General features: G+C 40.1%; 1 protein-coding gene across 3 annotated transcripts in view; it reads left to right on the top strand.

Annotated features, from left to right (window-relative positions):
- glra4a (glycine receptor, alpha 4a) overlaps positions 1-13,520 on the top strand; it is a 57,757-nt gene extending 44,237 nt beyond the window's left edge. For 2 of the 3 annotated variants that reach the window (XM_014333830.2, XM_005913120.3), the window contains exons 6-9: positions 3,749-3,886; positions 4,138-4,352; positions 5,670-5,819; positions 12,561-13,520. In XM_014333830.2, the coding sequence (XP_014189316.1) occupies positions 3,749-3,886; positions 4,138-4,352; positions 5,670-5,819; positions 12,561-12,854 (797 nt within the window). In that variant the 3' untranslated portion in view covers positions 12,855-13,520. Of the gene's footprint in view, positions 1-3,748; positions 3,887-4,137; positions 4,353-5,669; positions 5,820-8,729; positions 8,841-12,560 lie in introns of all 3 variants that reach the window. The other variant, XM_014333832.2, reaches the window with a different exon arrangement.
- The last annotated feature ends 696 nt before the right edge of the window (positions 13,521-14,216 follow it).

Here is a 14,216-nt window from a genome sequence, read left to right as displayed (position 1 = left end):
AGGGTCTATATTAACCCAAACCATAACCAGCATTTGTAGAATTAGTATAAGAACCACTGTCTCGTGGGTAAAAACCCGGTGACAGTGATCAAAAGTCACGCTATGTCGTATAGACCGTTGTTTGCTTTTTTTGTCCTGTAGATTAGGATGTGGGGAACTTTACACTATCAGGTAAAGCTTTTCTATGAAATACAATTGCTTTTACCGAAAACAGCCTCATTCTTGTTCCCGTTTTAAGAGCAAACATGCCATTTCAAAACCTTTTAAGCTGTGGAAGTTAGGCAACTATAGAGGCAGATGTTGACTGACATTACGTCAACAACAGTAGTATTTTTATCCACTTGGTGAAACTAACTATATTAGTCAGTTACTGACTTTCTACTGATAGCAGCTGTCATTTTATACCACAATTGCCAAAAGGTGTCAATTAAGTTGGTTTGGGCATCTAGTTAGGATCCCTCCTAGGCATCTTTTTTTTTGGGGGGGGGGGGCGATTTTTCTGCTTACATCTGCTGAGTGAAGACCCCTGTGTAAGGCCTGAAACTCAAAGGAGTATGTCGTATCTGGCCTGGGAATATCTGAGGATCCCCCGGGAGGAACTGAAAGCTTTGCTGGGCAAAGGGACGAGTGGAAAACCCCAGCTATGTTGCTGCTGCAATGTGACCTCAGACAAGGGAAAAATAAAATGAACTTTTCCCCCCTTGAATCATTCACATTTTCTTACATGAAACATGGCAGAATTGTCAGGTTCTTACACTTTGTTTCTGTCTTTAGTCTGACACTGTCTCCACTCCTGAACATTTCAGTGGGAGAGAGGATTTGATTTTCCCCTAATCACTCTTTAGAGACTAACCTCTTTGTCTGAAGCTATCACAATTTTAGGTTGACACTGAAGTGCAGTCGTGCAAACATATTGGTTTTGCAGAGCAGACCAAAGCAAAATCAAACTGCGATGTTACCCCTTGTATAGAATGCATACCATCTATGTAAAATACTCTTGAGGGGATCATGTCAATTTCAGCAGCACAAATGCAAAACAGACTGATTCCTCATTTGCACAGCTTGACAACTGCTTGGCATCAGCATTGATGCTGCCAGTGACACTGGCTAATCTTTAGTCCTGTTTTTTGGTGCTCATTGGACTGAATGTTTGAAAGAGAAGCTACTTTTTCACGTCACAGTGCCAGACAAATCAGTCAGCTCAGTGGAGTGGACAGTTTCAAAGGTTTGGACCAAGGCACCACATTTTCTCCGCATTTATTAAAACCAGAGAGTTTGGAAAAAACATAGAAAACATATTTGAAACCTATTAAAATGTTATGCACTGATAAAACAGAGTAGGAAGAGTATTCTCCTCTCTCAGACTTCCTTTGCCTTTAGCAGAGATAGTATCTGCCCTCATGAAACCAATTTCCAGGATATAAATAATAAAACTTTAATTTTGTGTCCCTTTTATTATATGTGACCCACCCTCTGTGCCTAGGGGTGACCCAATTTCCCTTCACAGGGACAAAAGAATTCAACTTTGGCAAAGGGTGAAATAGACAGAGCCTTCCAAAAATTCAGCTTTTATCCAAATAAGTTTAGTTTAAAGTTTTAACCGCTATCTGGATTTGTACCTGACTCGGTAATAATCAAGAAGCAGAGGGACAAGCTGAGTTTTTTTTTTTTTAATCTAATAAAATATAAAGACATTTCACCCTTCAGAAGTGCAAGAAGAGGAGACGCTCGGGTAAACAGATGTGTGCCTGATGTGGCAGCGTCTGTCTATATGTGCGTGTATGTGTGTTAGGTCTGGGGGTTACTGTATCACATCACACTGCCATTAGAGGAGAGGTAATCATTTATGATTAAAGGCCTACTGAGGATGCTGCTAGTGTACACCACCCAAGGGTGCGATCACCTTGGCTTGAGCTTAATGTTAAGAGGACATTATGGGTTTTGCTGTCACTACTAGAGCTCTCGCAACACCATCTGCTCAGCATGAGAGCGTGAGAGAGGAGAATAATGGGGGAGGAGTTTATCTTCTGAGGTTTAGAGAGCCAAGGCCACAGGCTTATACAGATATATAAACAGAGCCAACCATAGGATTCTGCCTTATTCTGACACTTCAAAGCCTCGTATATGCAGCTTATACTAGTTTGCTTTGCCACGAGCCATTAATGTTCAGTAACCCCAAATCTACTTGGAAGTTAGTCTATTAGTGAAAGCCAAGACTAAAACAGGAAGTGTGAAGCATAACTGTAACTTTCATTAGGTGAAAGACTTTATAATATGAAAAAAGAGATGGCATGTGACTAATGCTCATTACTCTACCTTGCTGAGATATTCCAGACATGCTGGCTCATGAATTCCATTTTTATTGCACCTTGAAAGCTGTGTCAGTTGCGTTTTGACGTCTGTTAGCTCCGTCTGGCAGAGGAACAGAACAGAAAAGCATCTCATTATCTCAGGAAAGCATTGGTATTCCCCTTGGTTGTTGTAGCAGGATGTCTGAATGACAGTGACTTCTCCTTGTGAACGACAGAAGCGTGTTTTAGTGGTGGTGTTTTTCAGACTGGTGGTGTGGGATTGGATGTAACATCGTGAATAATTGATGTCTTTTGTAATTCAGGCCCTAAAGGGTCCCAGTAGACATCAGTATTATTTAGATGTGCGAGGAACTCCTTGCTGTTGTTGCATGCAGCATGCATTTTTAATACACCTGTAATCACGCAGCTGTGAGGAGTGTAACGGTTTAAAAAATGATGCAAATCAACATGTGAATGTATTTGTGTTTCAAGAAAAACAGTTGTTGACTTATCCCAAGTGTTTACATCTCAGTGCTTCTCTAAACTGCGTGGCAGTCGTATTCTATGTTGTAGTTTGTGCGTTAACGGTGTGTTGGCACCAGTTTCTCGGAGTTTCTCAGGCAGATATGCTCCTCGTGTCGCCTCCTTAGTCTGTAACCTTCAAACAACCACAACAACACAACTGTTGCTGTGCAGTATGATGTGACCTTTACTGTGACAAACAGGATGGCAGAGGGTAGCTGGTAGCTGGACAGATGGGGAGAGGAGCATTACATCACCACAGCCTTGCAAGTTTCATTCTGCCTCTCTCAAAGTCTCATTAGCCAAGGTTTCTAATGTTTTCTCATGCATGGATTTTATACCGTGGTAGCACGATCCCCTTGAAAAATTGTGTTAAGGAGGAGGAATAACGGCAGTGATAACAAGAATATTCAATAGCTGCTGAAGCAGGCTATCTGAGTTAAACAACACAGACTTTTTTTTGTAAACTTCTGCACTTCTCGTCTCCGAACGACTAAATAATGTGCAGCCTTGTTTTTCACTACATCTTGTATTTTGTGAAGAGTGCTATCCATAACTCTGTAAAGTGCTGTTGTACTGGTGCAGTTTGGCAGATAGTCAGTGGTAACTTGGTATTTTTGTTATAGTTTTATGGAACTTTGTCTCTTTTTAGGTATTGCATGTTCAATACTGAGTGTGCGAAGTGACGTACATTAGCAGCTGCATGCATTTTTTTCAAAATATGCAGTAGTGTAGGAAAATGCATGATGTGAAAATAGTGGGGTATATATCAGCTAAATGCTTCAAATATCAGGGAGGGTGCAAGGGAAAAACACAGAAACGAGGAGGGATTTGTTTAGAACGAGTAGAAGAGACTAAGTTGTAATTGGAAGAGCACGTTTCTCACCATTTGTGTCTGTTCTCTCCTTTTTGTGCCCCTTGGTTTCCTTTCACAGTTGGTTACACGATGAATGACTTAATCTTTGAGTGGCTGTCTGAGAACCCCGTTCAGGTGGCCGATGATCTCACCCTCCCTCAGTTTGTGCTAAAAGAAGAGAAGGATTTGGGCTACTGCACTAAGCACTACAACACAGGTGCAATAAGTGTAACCACCAAGTTACCCATGTTATAAGACTTTTTTTTGCATGTCGCAGTAAGCCACATCTTATTCCTGTACACCCTGCAGAATTCTGATTGCATGAAGTCTAGTAGCCTTCAAGAAAAATGTCATTTTAAAAGACAAATTTGTTTCTTACTGTATTTATATTTCAGGTCATGACACAAAAACATGAAAAACAAGTAAAGCAAAACAGGCAGTCTTTTGTCTTATGCCATCTTTCTGCAGGTCAGTTCACCTGCATTGAGGTGAAGTTCCACCTGGAACGTCAGATGGGTTACTACTTAATCCAGATGTACATCCCTTCCCTTCTCATTGTTATCCTCTCATGGGTCTCTTTCTGGATAAACATGGACGCTGCACCAGCCAGAGTTGGTCTGGGCATCACCACAGTACTTACAATGACCACACAGAGCTCCGGCTCAAGAGCCTCTTTGCCCAAGGTGAGTCCTACACTACCATTTAGAAACCTACAGCCCTGGAAAATTGTTAAAATTCAGGTGAAGTTTAAAATAAACATCAGTCTGCTGGATTTAGCATGTTGCTTTTAAAATTAGAAGATCTGAGATGGAATAAATCACATCTAAAATGTCAGCAGAGTGCAAAGAAGTAACTTTTCTGCCACAGGACCTGAAATATTATCCTCGGAAACAAATGAACAGATTTTGAAACTAATAATATTCCCAGATTTGTCCAAAAACTTAAAGTATGAGAAGAAATAGGATTACATAACGCCATCAGCTCCAGAAAAAGGTCATTGACCAAGTGAAACATATGTAATAAATGGCATTGTGAACTGAGTTTGAAAATTGTACACTCATCTGACATTTTCAGACATAAAAGTGATGCAGGATTTACAAAAACCATTAACTTTGCTGATATTACCTGACAAGACAAATCAAATGTTTCTTGAGATAGCAGCAGAGAATCAATGTCTGTAAAAGACGTTTTACGTGTAATTGGTTCTGTATGAGTATAGATTTAATGCGAAGACCTTGTGACTATCACAAGACAAGCATCAGACACACAATGTCAGCCATTTCAGATCTATACACAACCTTAATCGGCACTTATCTATTTGATGACTGCAGTTTGTCCCCGATTTGAGCTGAATTAAACTGTGCATGTACTGAATTCCTGAGACACTTCAGTGAGAGTTTGACGGAAATCAGAATTTGTCGCATGCTGTTATTACTCCTACAAAGTTGTACTGGCTGTGCCCACCAAAGTGAAGTCAATGGAAATGAAAAAAAATCTTTATTTTGTCTTTATGTGGTAAATGGACTGACATCTATACCGCACATTTTTAGTCTTTTGACTATTCAAGCCACATTTAGCTATTCACAATAACATTACAGCAGCTTATTCTGTGACGACCCGCTCCACCTCCTGAGCCACAGGGAGTCATTTAAAAGAAACTGTTTGTCAATCCCTCTCTGTTTTTCCTTGCTTCTCTGTATGTATCTGTAACAGTCAGTTAAATGCTGCTCAGTTGAGTGAGTGCCTGCTCGGTTGGTGCTGCTGATGTGGTGTGACATATCTTCTCTCATGAATGACACGGCCAGGGGACTCCCCAAGCCTTAGCTGTGACCTGCCTCATGGCTATGTGTCAACAGCCCACAACCCACTGACTCATTTGAATTCTAGGCCATCCCAAAGATGTATGTCATTAAAGCCCGGAGCTTGTGAACAACCCACGAAATTATCCATCAGCCTTATTGATTGGCTATTGATTACACTGTGACCTTGTCCTTTTCCAGGTGTCTTATGTGAAGGCCATTGACATCTGGATGGCAGTGTGCCTTTTGTTTGTGTTTGCTGCCCTTCTGGAGTATGCAGCAGTTAACTTCGTCTCAAGGCAACACAAGGAGTTCATCAGGCTGAGGAAAAAGCAGCGGCAGCAGAGAATAGTAAGTGTAAATGATGCAAACACACACTGCTACCAGAAAGAAAAACATACACACTTGTATTCAGTGTCACAATCTAGTACAGGGGTGTCAAACTCAAATACACAGTGGGCCAAAATTCAAAACTGGAACAAAGTCGCGGGCTAACGTTAATATTTATTGAAATATATTTATTCCTCCAGATATAAGAATGAATCTTTTCTTATGGACTCAAACAACGTTTTGCTGAAAAACTGAATATGGAACAAGCAAAGCTTAATACTAAACAATATATATATTAGCTGTATAATACCAGTAGGCCAGCTCTGATAGTAATTTGGTATGGCTTTGCGGGCCAAATGTAATTAGGCTGCGGGCCAAATTTGGCCCGCGGGCCAGAGTTTGACACCTATGATCTAGTAGATTCTGAAAAGCATGGATGAAGAAAGAAGACTCTCGAGTCCTCGTCATCCTATTTAGCAATGAATTTTGCCTCTTGTTGTGCGATGCTGTAGATCCAGGAGCTGACAGCGTCAACACGCTACAGCTGGCTGTCACATTAAATAAGGAAGATCCAGTCTCTTCAGTTCAGCTCGTGAGCAGTGACCTGTTAGAAGATCTTGTGATCTTTTACCTCTGCCACTACTTTTGATGCAAAGCAACAGGCTTCTTACCAACCTTGTGGCACTGAATTACTCTAAATTTGGCTGTTATGACAGATATGAAAAGGCTATACCGATTAGTGTTGCCATCCAGTAACTACTGCAATTTCACAGAAATTCAGGTTCTTTCTTCGTCCTTGCTCTATTTTTTCATCAAATTTTGTGAAACTGGTCTCGGTAGTTTTTGAGTAATTTTACTGAGCACAGCTAAGAGTTGACTTTTATCAAATCAAATCACTTTTATTGTCACATCACATGTGCAGGCACACTGGCACAGCACATGCGAGTGAAATTCTTGTGTGCGAGCCCCACAAGCAACAGAGATGTGCAAACACAACAACACAAACGAGCAAAATACAAGAATGGCCAACCTGAAACTAATAAATATATGTACAATATATAATAGTGTATGCATTTCTGGATGTGTATACTAAATATTTTCCTACGTGTGTGTGTGTGTGTGTGTGTGTATACACATTTTTACAAATTAAATAGTAAAAAAAATAAATAAATAATAATAATAATAATAAAATATATAAAATATACAGAGTTGAATATGTGTATATGTATGTATATTTACCAACAATGTACAATATAAGAATATCATCTATTTTTTTTTAACACTAAAACAAACCTATTCCAACAGGTAGACATGTAAATGACCTATGGGCACTTTCCAATAAGCCAACCAGCCTGCAGGTACACTCTAAATGTCAGTGAAACACTGAACTCCATGTATTTATAATTTTCTATCACACAATAAAGTTTGCAGCTATAGTTGGTAAGTTGCTATTAAAGGGGCACAAGCATGTTCACATTGTATGTGCAGAAGATAAATAGGCATAACTCCCATTATTAGGCTGTCCATTTGAATTAAAAGGGTAAAACTGTGATAGAGCATCTTAGCAACAACTTAGCAGTTTGGTTTGTTCTTATTAATAGTTTCTTATTTACCTGGAACGCTTGACTTTGTGTTTATTAATAGTGATCAGTCTAAAAGTTGCAACACCAACCCTCTGGAAAGTACGCCTCAGTAAGTGGTATCTTTTGGTTTTTTGCTCCTGGCATATTCTTTCATCCAAAAATATATCTCCTAAACTGAATCCATATCCTGAATAGCAGTTGTTAGAGACGACAGCTTGTAAGTTGACAAATAAAAGTCTTTAAAGAGTGGTAAGACAGAGATGTTTGTCTCAAGAGAAACAAACAGGACATTTTGAAAATCCCATTAAACACCTCCAAGTCTAGGCAGCCTCCTAGACCTGTGGCAGTGTTCCCTGTAAATGCAGGAGAGTCCAGCAGATTTGCAGGACAGCTTGCTTCCTGCACAGCAGAGAGAAAAGAGGAGAGATGGAGAATAATGGTCTGTAGAGAAAAGGACTTCCCCTGTTCACATCAGTTGGACAATTGCTCCCACAGAGGAGTTGGAGGGCACAAACTATACATCTGAGGGATATTGACGCCCGGCCCTGTAAATGGTAAATGGCCTGTATTTATATAGCGCTTTACTCGTCCCTAAGGACCCCAAAGCGCTTTACATATCCAGTCATCCACCCATTCACGCACACATTCACACACTGGTGATGGCAGCTACATTGTAGCCACAGCCACCCTGGGGCGCACTGACAGAGGCGAGGCTCCCGACACTGGCGCCACCGGGCCCTCTGACCACCACCAGTAGGCAACGGGTGAAGTGTCTTGCCCAAGGACACAACGACCGAGACTGTCCAAGCCGGGGCTCGAACCGGCAACCTTCCGATTACAAGGCGAACTCCCAACTCTTGAGCCACGATCGCCACGTAGTTGTAGCAGAGAGATGTTGCGAGTCTAAGGCAAACAAATCCCAGACTGACTGAGGCTTAATCAATGAGAGGCGAGATTTCAACCAGCTACTGTATACTGTGCATACCCACAGCGATCAAATGTGTAAAAATAAATACATGGATTTGTACTTCCATTTATAGTCTTTACAAAAATAACTTGAACCGGCTCCCTGAGGATTCTTTTTTTGTCTTCAAAGCCGTTTCTTTTCACTAACATCTACACTCACAGTATCTCTTTAATTAAAAGCTAAGAACATCTACTTGAGTTTGTTATTTGGACCTAAAGTTTGTGTATATAATATGAACATGATTTTTTTAAAATTTATCTCTAATACTCAAAACAAATCAAAAATATAAGGTAAATGCCTTCAAATCTAATTTTTTAATCATAAAAAATGAAATGGTCAGTAACTGCTATCTCTGTTTGTCTACCATCCTTTCCAATGGAGGTATCTGCTAGTCAGCCTGGGAGCGTTGAGTCGTTGCGAAAAGCCAGTGACATCCCTGGTAACAACTCAACCTACAGGAGTCTCAATCAGCACTGCAGCGCTTGCGCCAGGGTAAAAGGAGTAAAAAATCTAACCCTGTGTCAACCCTGACCTTCCCAACCCTATTTTTGTCCATGCATCCACTTTTTCAAATTGTTTAGAGCAACTTTCACCTTAAACGTGAATTCCTGACCTCTTTTCCTGAATTAAACCCAACTTGTGCTGATCTCATCTTGTTTCTATAGGCATGTCCCTTTGACCTTTAGCTGTGGAAATCTTTGCACTTTGCCCTTTATTCTTCCCCGGTGTGTAACCTGTTTTCAGGCTCCAGGTATTCTTTCCTTGTCGAGGGAGAAACCATGCTGTTGTATTATATGTGGAATGTGGTTTAATAATGTCTTGCTGAACAAACTTCAACTACTTTCTGGATAAATATATCATCTGGGTGGTAGTACATGTTCTCTAAAACTTGAAATGTGTCATTCAATATGATTCAGCATTAATAGTGCCTTCACAGAGGAGGAAGCTATTAGATATGGACTCCAGTACAGTCACAGATGTAAACCTTTGAATTGTGTATTGATAACAAGCTGAAACCACGGCTTCATGATGTCCAGAGAATATTAGACTTTATTTGTCAGACCATCACCTGACCAGACTTGGTCTTGGTCTGGTCTTGGTCAGGTGATGGTCTGTCTGGGGCTAAAGCAACAGGTGCCGACATAATCCTAACCATGTAGAAATCTTGGCCAATCAGAAGTCTAGAAGCCTGGACGGGAAAGAGTGAACGCATGAAGCATAGAAGCAGTCTTTGGTCTTTTCTAAATGGAGAGACAGTAACTGCGTGTGTATATGTAAGCGTGTAAAAGCTGCATATAGTAAGATAAACAGCAACAGTATGTAGTCTATTGTAGAAATTTATCTCGTGTACACAATTACGTGGCGCACAGCATGACGTCAAAAAAGGCGCACACCTTTGACGTTGCGTGAGTTTTCGAAACTCTCCGTCCTGGCAGGAGTTTTTAAAAATCTCAAAACGCCATTTACGTGTGGACGAAAGGCCCAAACGCATGGAAAAAAGCTTCATTTTCAAAAGTACCCGTGTACATTTGGACATACCCTGGATTTTGTTTTTAAACGTTGTTTCTTCTCATGTTTTATTTGGTTCCCTGATAGTGGTTTTCAAAAATTCTGAACCCCCCCAGTGATTTTTATTTTTATTGTTTGTTTACTACAGAATCATCTGTTTCTGGTGCAGTGGCAGAACAATCACTGCCAGTCATTGTAACCTTTCAGCTCTGTCCTACATATTTTCTGGACACTCTTCTTTCAGTGATACAGTCCATCCATTGACTCGTCCATTTTCTTTCGCTTGTCCAATCCCAGCTCAGTGATGACATATAACACTGAAAATGTATTTCCATTGTAATAGTTTGAAAGATTAGTCCTTACTCAGATGCACATTTTATATTCAATGATGTTAATGATCTAACTAATTCTGTACCAGTGAGTAAGCATAGTTATTCACGGGTAAAATGACTAACCGATGTAATTAAAGATCATGAAACACATGAAATTTTACTAAAGCAGGAAAACAATAGCTCGCCTGTTCTGATCATTTGTGTTTTTAGACAATAACTTTACTCTCCACAGAGCACAATGTGGTAATCAGAGCGGGTTCAGTTGAAGTTATGCCAGTATAGCTGCTGCGGAGAGTACAGATCAGAGATGAGCGCCTATTATCTTTAGAGAAATGCACCATTAGACTTTAGCACATGATGTTCTGTATCGTTTAAGGTGGCAGAGGGATAATTAAGCTGTGCTAGAAGAGCAGTGTATTCCCTATCCACCTGTTGCATAGTGCAGTTTACCAGTGCAGTAGCAGAAAGTTGGTCACAAGGTGTAAGTTTACAGTAAGTTAGTATACTTAGATGTGCACTCTTAGTATCTTTCTGCCAAGTCTGTACAGTACTGAGAAACGACAATCAGCAGAGAACCAGAGAGCTGCCGGGGTCAGTGAGAGAGAAACAGAGAGAGGCGGGACACGGGGATCAGAGCTTTCAGGGCCCTTCACACTGACTACTAATCATCCAATTTAGATCTCACATCTTCACTTTCCCCTGCTAAAGTGAATCTCTCAAAGTGTCAGAGGGCTGTCAGAGTTAAGCTGCATGTCTATTAATATTCTCTTCAAAGGGCGGGAACAGTGTCTCAATAACTGTTTAAAAAAAAAAGTGCATAGCCATTCATCAAAGCATAATGCCAGATCATGACTTTATTAATATTTTGAGCCATTTTATTAACATTCTGAAAGGTCTGTCATTCTGTAACTTTGAAAAGGGGATAGATGGGGGTTATTATTTTCAGAGTGACAAAAAGAAGATGCCCTCATTTTCACTTCTTTGGTTGTTTGAATGAAGTAGATTGTTATAGATACTTTTAATCTACTTTAAACTCAACATCTTCAGGGATAAGCCAGAAGCTCTTAGGATAATCTGGAAGAAGTCACATTTTTGATAGTCAGCCTATGGACCCAAGCTCTTCTCTCTGTTCCCAGTATCATCATCAAATCCAAATGCATGATTTAATATGAAAATATCATATTTCTGGCAGTATTGTGGGCTCAGTCTATCACCCTAGAGTGGACTAACTGTGCAAGTGGTCACATGTTACAGCTCTCGCACACCAGATGCATAATTTCACTGGACAAATTTGCAACATTTATTTTTTCAGATCAAGCTTGATTTTTTGTTTTTCTTTTCATTTCATGAAAATAAACCGATCTGACCAGTTTAACCACTGCATTTGGCAGCAATTGCACTTGGAGCTTAAAACATGCACTGATATTGAATATATGATGATACGGAAATACTGAAATAATACTGGTTTACCTCCAACGCACAGCCAGACGCTGATCCGGGTCAATTGGCTCTTTGGTGTCGTTTCTCTGCCTCCTCAGATGTTCCCAATTCTGCCAACAAGAGCTCAAACTGCCCCACTGACTTCCTGAAATATGTATGAAACATGATACAGCTTCAACTCTGGATCAAACCCTTCTCTTGAGATTGGGATGAACCCAGAATCTCTATTTCTTCCTTTCGTTGTTTTAAAAAAACCCAGCAGTTATCTCTACTGACTGTCTGCTACCTATGCTGATGCTGATATAACTGTGGCAGCAGAAGCATGCAGCACTACAAAGTAAACTGCTACAGTTTACTTGTGCTTTCAGATGATTTTCAACCCTCAAAACTGACCTTTTTTCTTTTCTTTTTTTCCCCTGTCTGCTGAATTTTTCTAGTTTTTGAAAAATCGCTACTTATTTAGTTTTAAGAGAAGCAGATGTTGATGTTTTTTCAGCTCTGAATCTAATGTAACAATGTTGCTTTTCAATACAGTTTTATGTATGTATTATAAGTTTGCTTGAGTTTTGACTTCTGTTTCTCTTAAATGTAGTTCTCCTAAACTTAGGCTGGTGTTATACACTTGGTGACAAATCATCACCGTTTTCCATCTCAAGGTTTTCAATCCTTTTTTTTCTTCTGTTTAAGCTATTTTATTAAACAAAACAAATGTCAGGAATTTGACAGAACATTTTAGAAAACACAACTTTTTCTTTTTTTCTTTTTGCTGTTGTTGTTTGGGTGATCTCATTCTTACACTGCGCCGCCCTTTTGTGCTACTACACCACAGACGTATTTAAGAATAAGCCACTGAGCGGAAATGTGGAAAGCTGTATGCTAATCCATGTTGACAGCGAGAGGCCAATCTGTTTTTCCCTGCTTGACTCCACAGGAGGAGGAACTGGTGAGGGAGAGCCGCGGTTTTTACTTCCGGGGTTATGGCCTGGGTCACTGCCTGCAGACCAAGGATGGCACTGCTGTGGAAGGAGCCAGCGTGTTCACCCCACCACCACCTCCAATTACCATGTTTGATGGAGAAGTGCTTCACAAGCGTTTCGTGGACCGAGCCAAACGAATTGACACCATATCCAGAGCCGTTTTCCCCCTGAGCTTTCTCATATTTAACATCTTCTACTGGGTCACCTATAAAGTGCTGCGACATGAAGACATCCATGCAAATTTGTAAAACACTCTGCCAGTCTGGGATGTTGTTGTTTGTTTGTTTGTTTTCTCGAAACCAAAACTGCCTGTCAATCTACATTACAGTGAGGAACCGTGTCAAAAGGCACATCTGCTTCTCAGAACCACTGCTAAAAATAAAAATGTTGTGCTCAGGTGCGTCTTCAGGATCTTGGACATAGAGCAGTCAAGAGAAACTAGATTATGCTGCGTGGTTTCTGGCTGTTGTGTGCATTTCTGTCTTGGATTGATTTGCCTGGATTACAGCAGAGACGAGACACTAACAGTACTTTTGGGTTCATGACCTTTGCTTCAAAAGATGGATAAATGATTTCAGCGAAGTTGAACAAGACATTCTGACTTGAATTTTGACACTACCCAGCTTTGAATGAATGTTTTTGAAAATATTTTTTTTAAACAACTTTAACAAATGGGTGCAAACAGTACGGGCGGGGAGGGGAAGGGGGTCTTTGATATTTCTGACTATTCAGTACGTGATGATCATTCAGTTTAAGTATCTGTAACAAGAGATTATATATAATGGTGTATAAAAGTGTATATAACAAAGCTGTTCATTATACTGCACAAAGCACAAATATGTATTTCCTTTTGTCTAAATTTAAATAAATTAAATAAATTGTTATTCTGCCAGGAAAACAGAAATGATTCTGCTTCTCTTTAACCTTGGTATTCAAATGATTCGTTTTGGGGGGTGGAGGGACAATGTAGTCAAAGAAATCAGTCACAGAATAGCTGAATCACACACAATTACTTTTCTGTTGCATTCATTTAATAGCAGCCATCAGCTCTGAAACCCCAAGTGGAAAGAAATTTAAATAATAAAGAATTATTACAAATGTTACAGATGCAAAATCTTAAATTGACATTAAGATTGTTGGAGTTTGATTTGTGATAACATGTCACTTGCATACTAAATCTAGCAGGAACTCACTGAAAGTTTGCATAAGGGCTGCTATCCTCAGAAGTGGTTTGGAAGGTGTGGAAATTCAGGGATGCAGTAGAGGGAGAGCATCGCCAGTGAGGGAGGACGAATGGGTTTTTTAATGGGAAATCAGAGGGTTGTTTTATCAACTAATGAGTTTGAAAAGGGCTTGGTGTTCCACTGCTAATGACAATGAATTCAGAGAGGCAGCCAGAGCCTACTGTCCTTTTGTTGGCAATCCTAATCAACTCCTCTGTATTGTATGGTTCCCCTGGTAATGAAAATGCGTGTGTGAGAATCCTTTAGTGTATGTGTGTGTTTCATCTGCCTGCTCTTATATCAATAGGGTTCTGGGGGGGTTGTGCTTTAAACTTTACTGGGTTAAATATTATCCTATATGTTGCCATTTTTGGAATCAAAATCTAA

This window comes from Haplochromis burtoni, unplaced genomic scaffold, assembly GCF_018398535.1.
Source record: "Haplochromis burtoni strain Fernald_Lab_line unplaced genomic scaffold, NCSU_Asbu1 Contig_4, whole genome shotgun sequence".
NCBI lineage: Eukaryota > Metazoa > Chordata > Actinopteri > Cichliformes > Cichlidae > Haplochromis > Haplochromis burtoni.
This window is presented reverse-complemented; position numbering and strand designations above follow the sequence as displayed.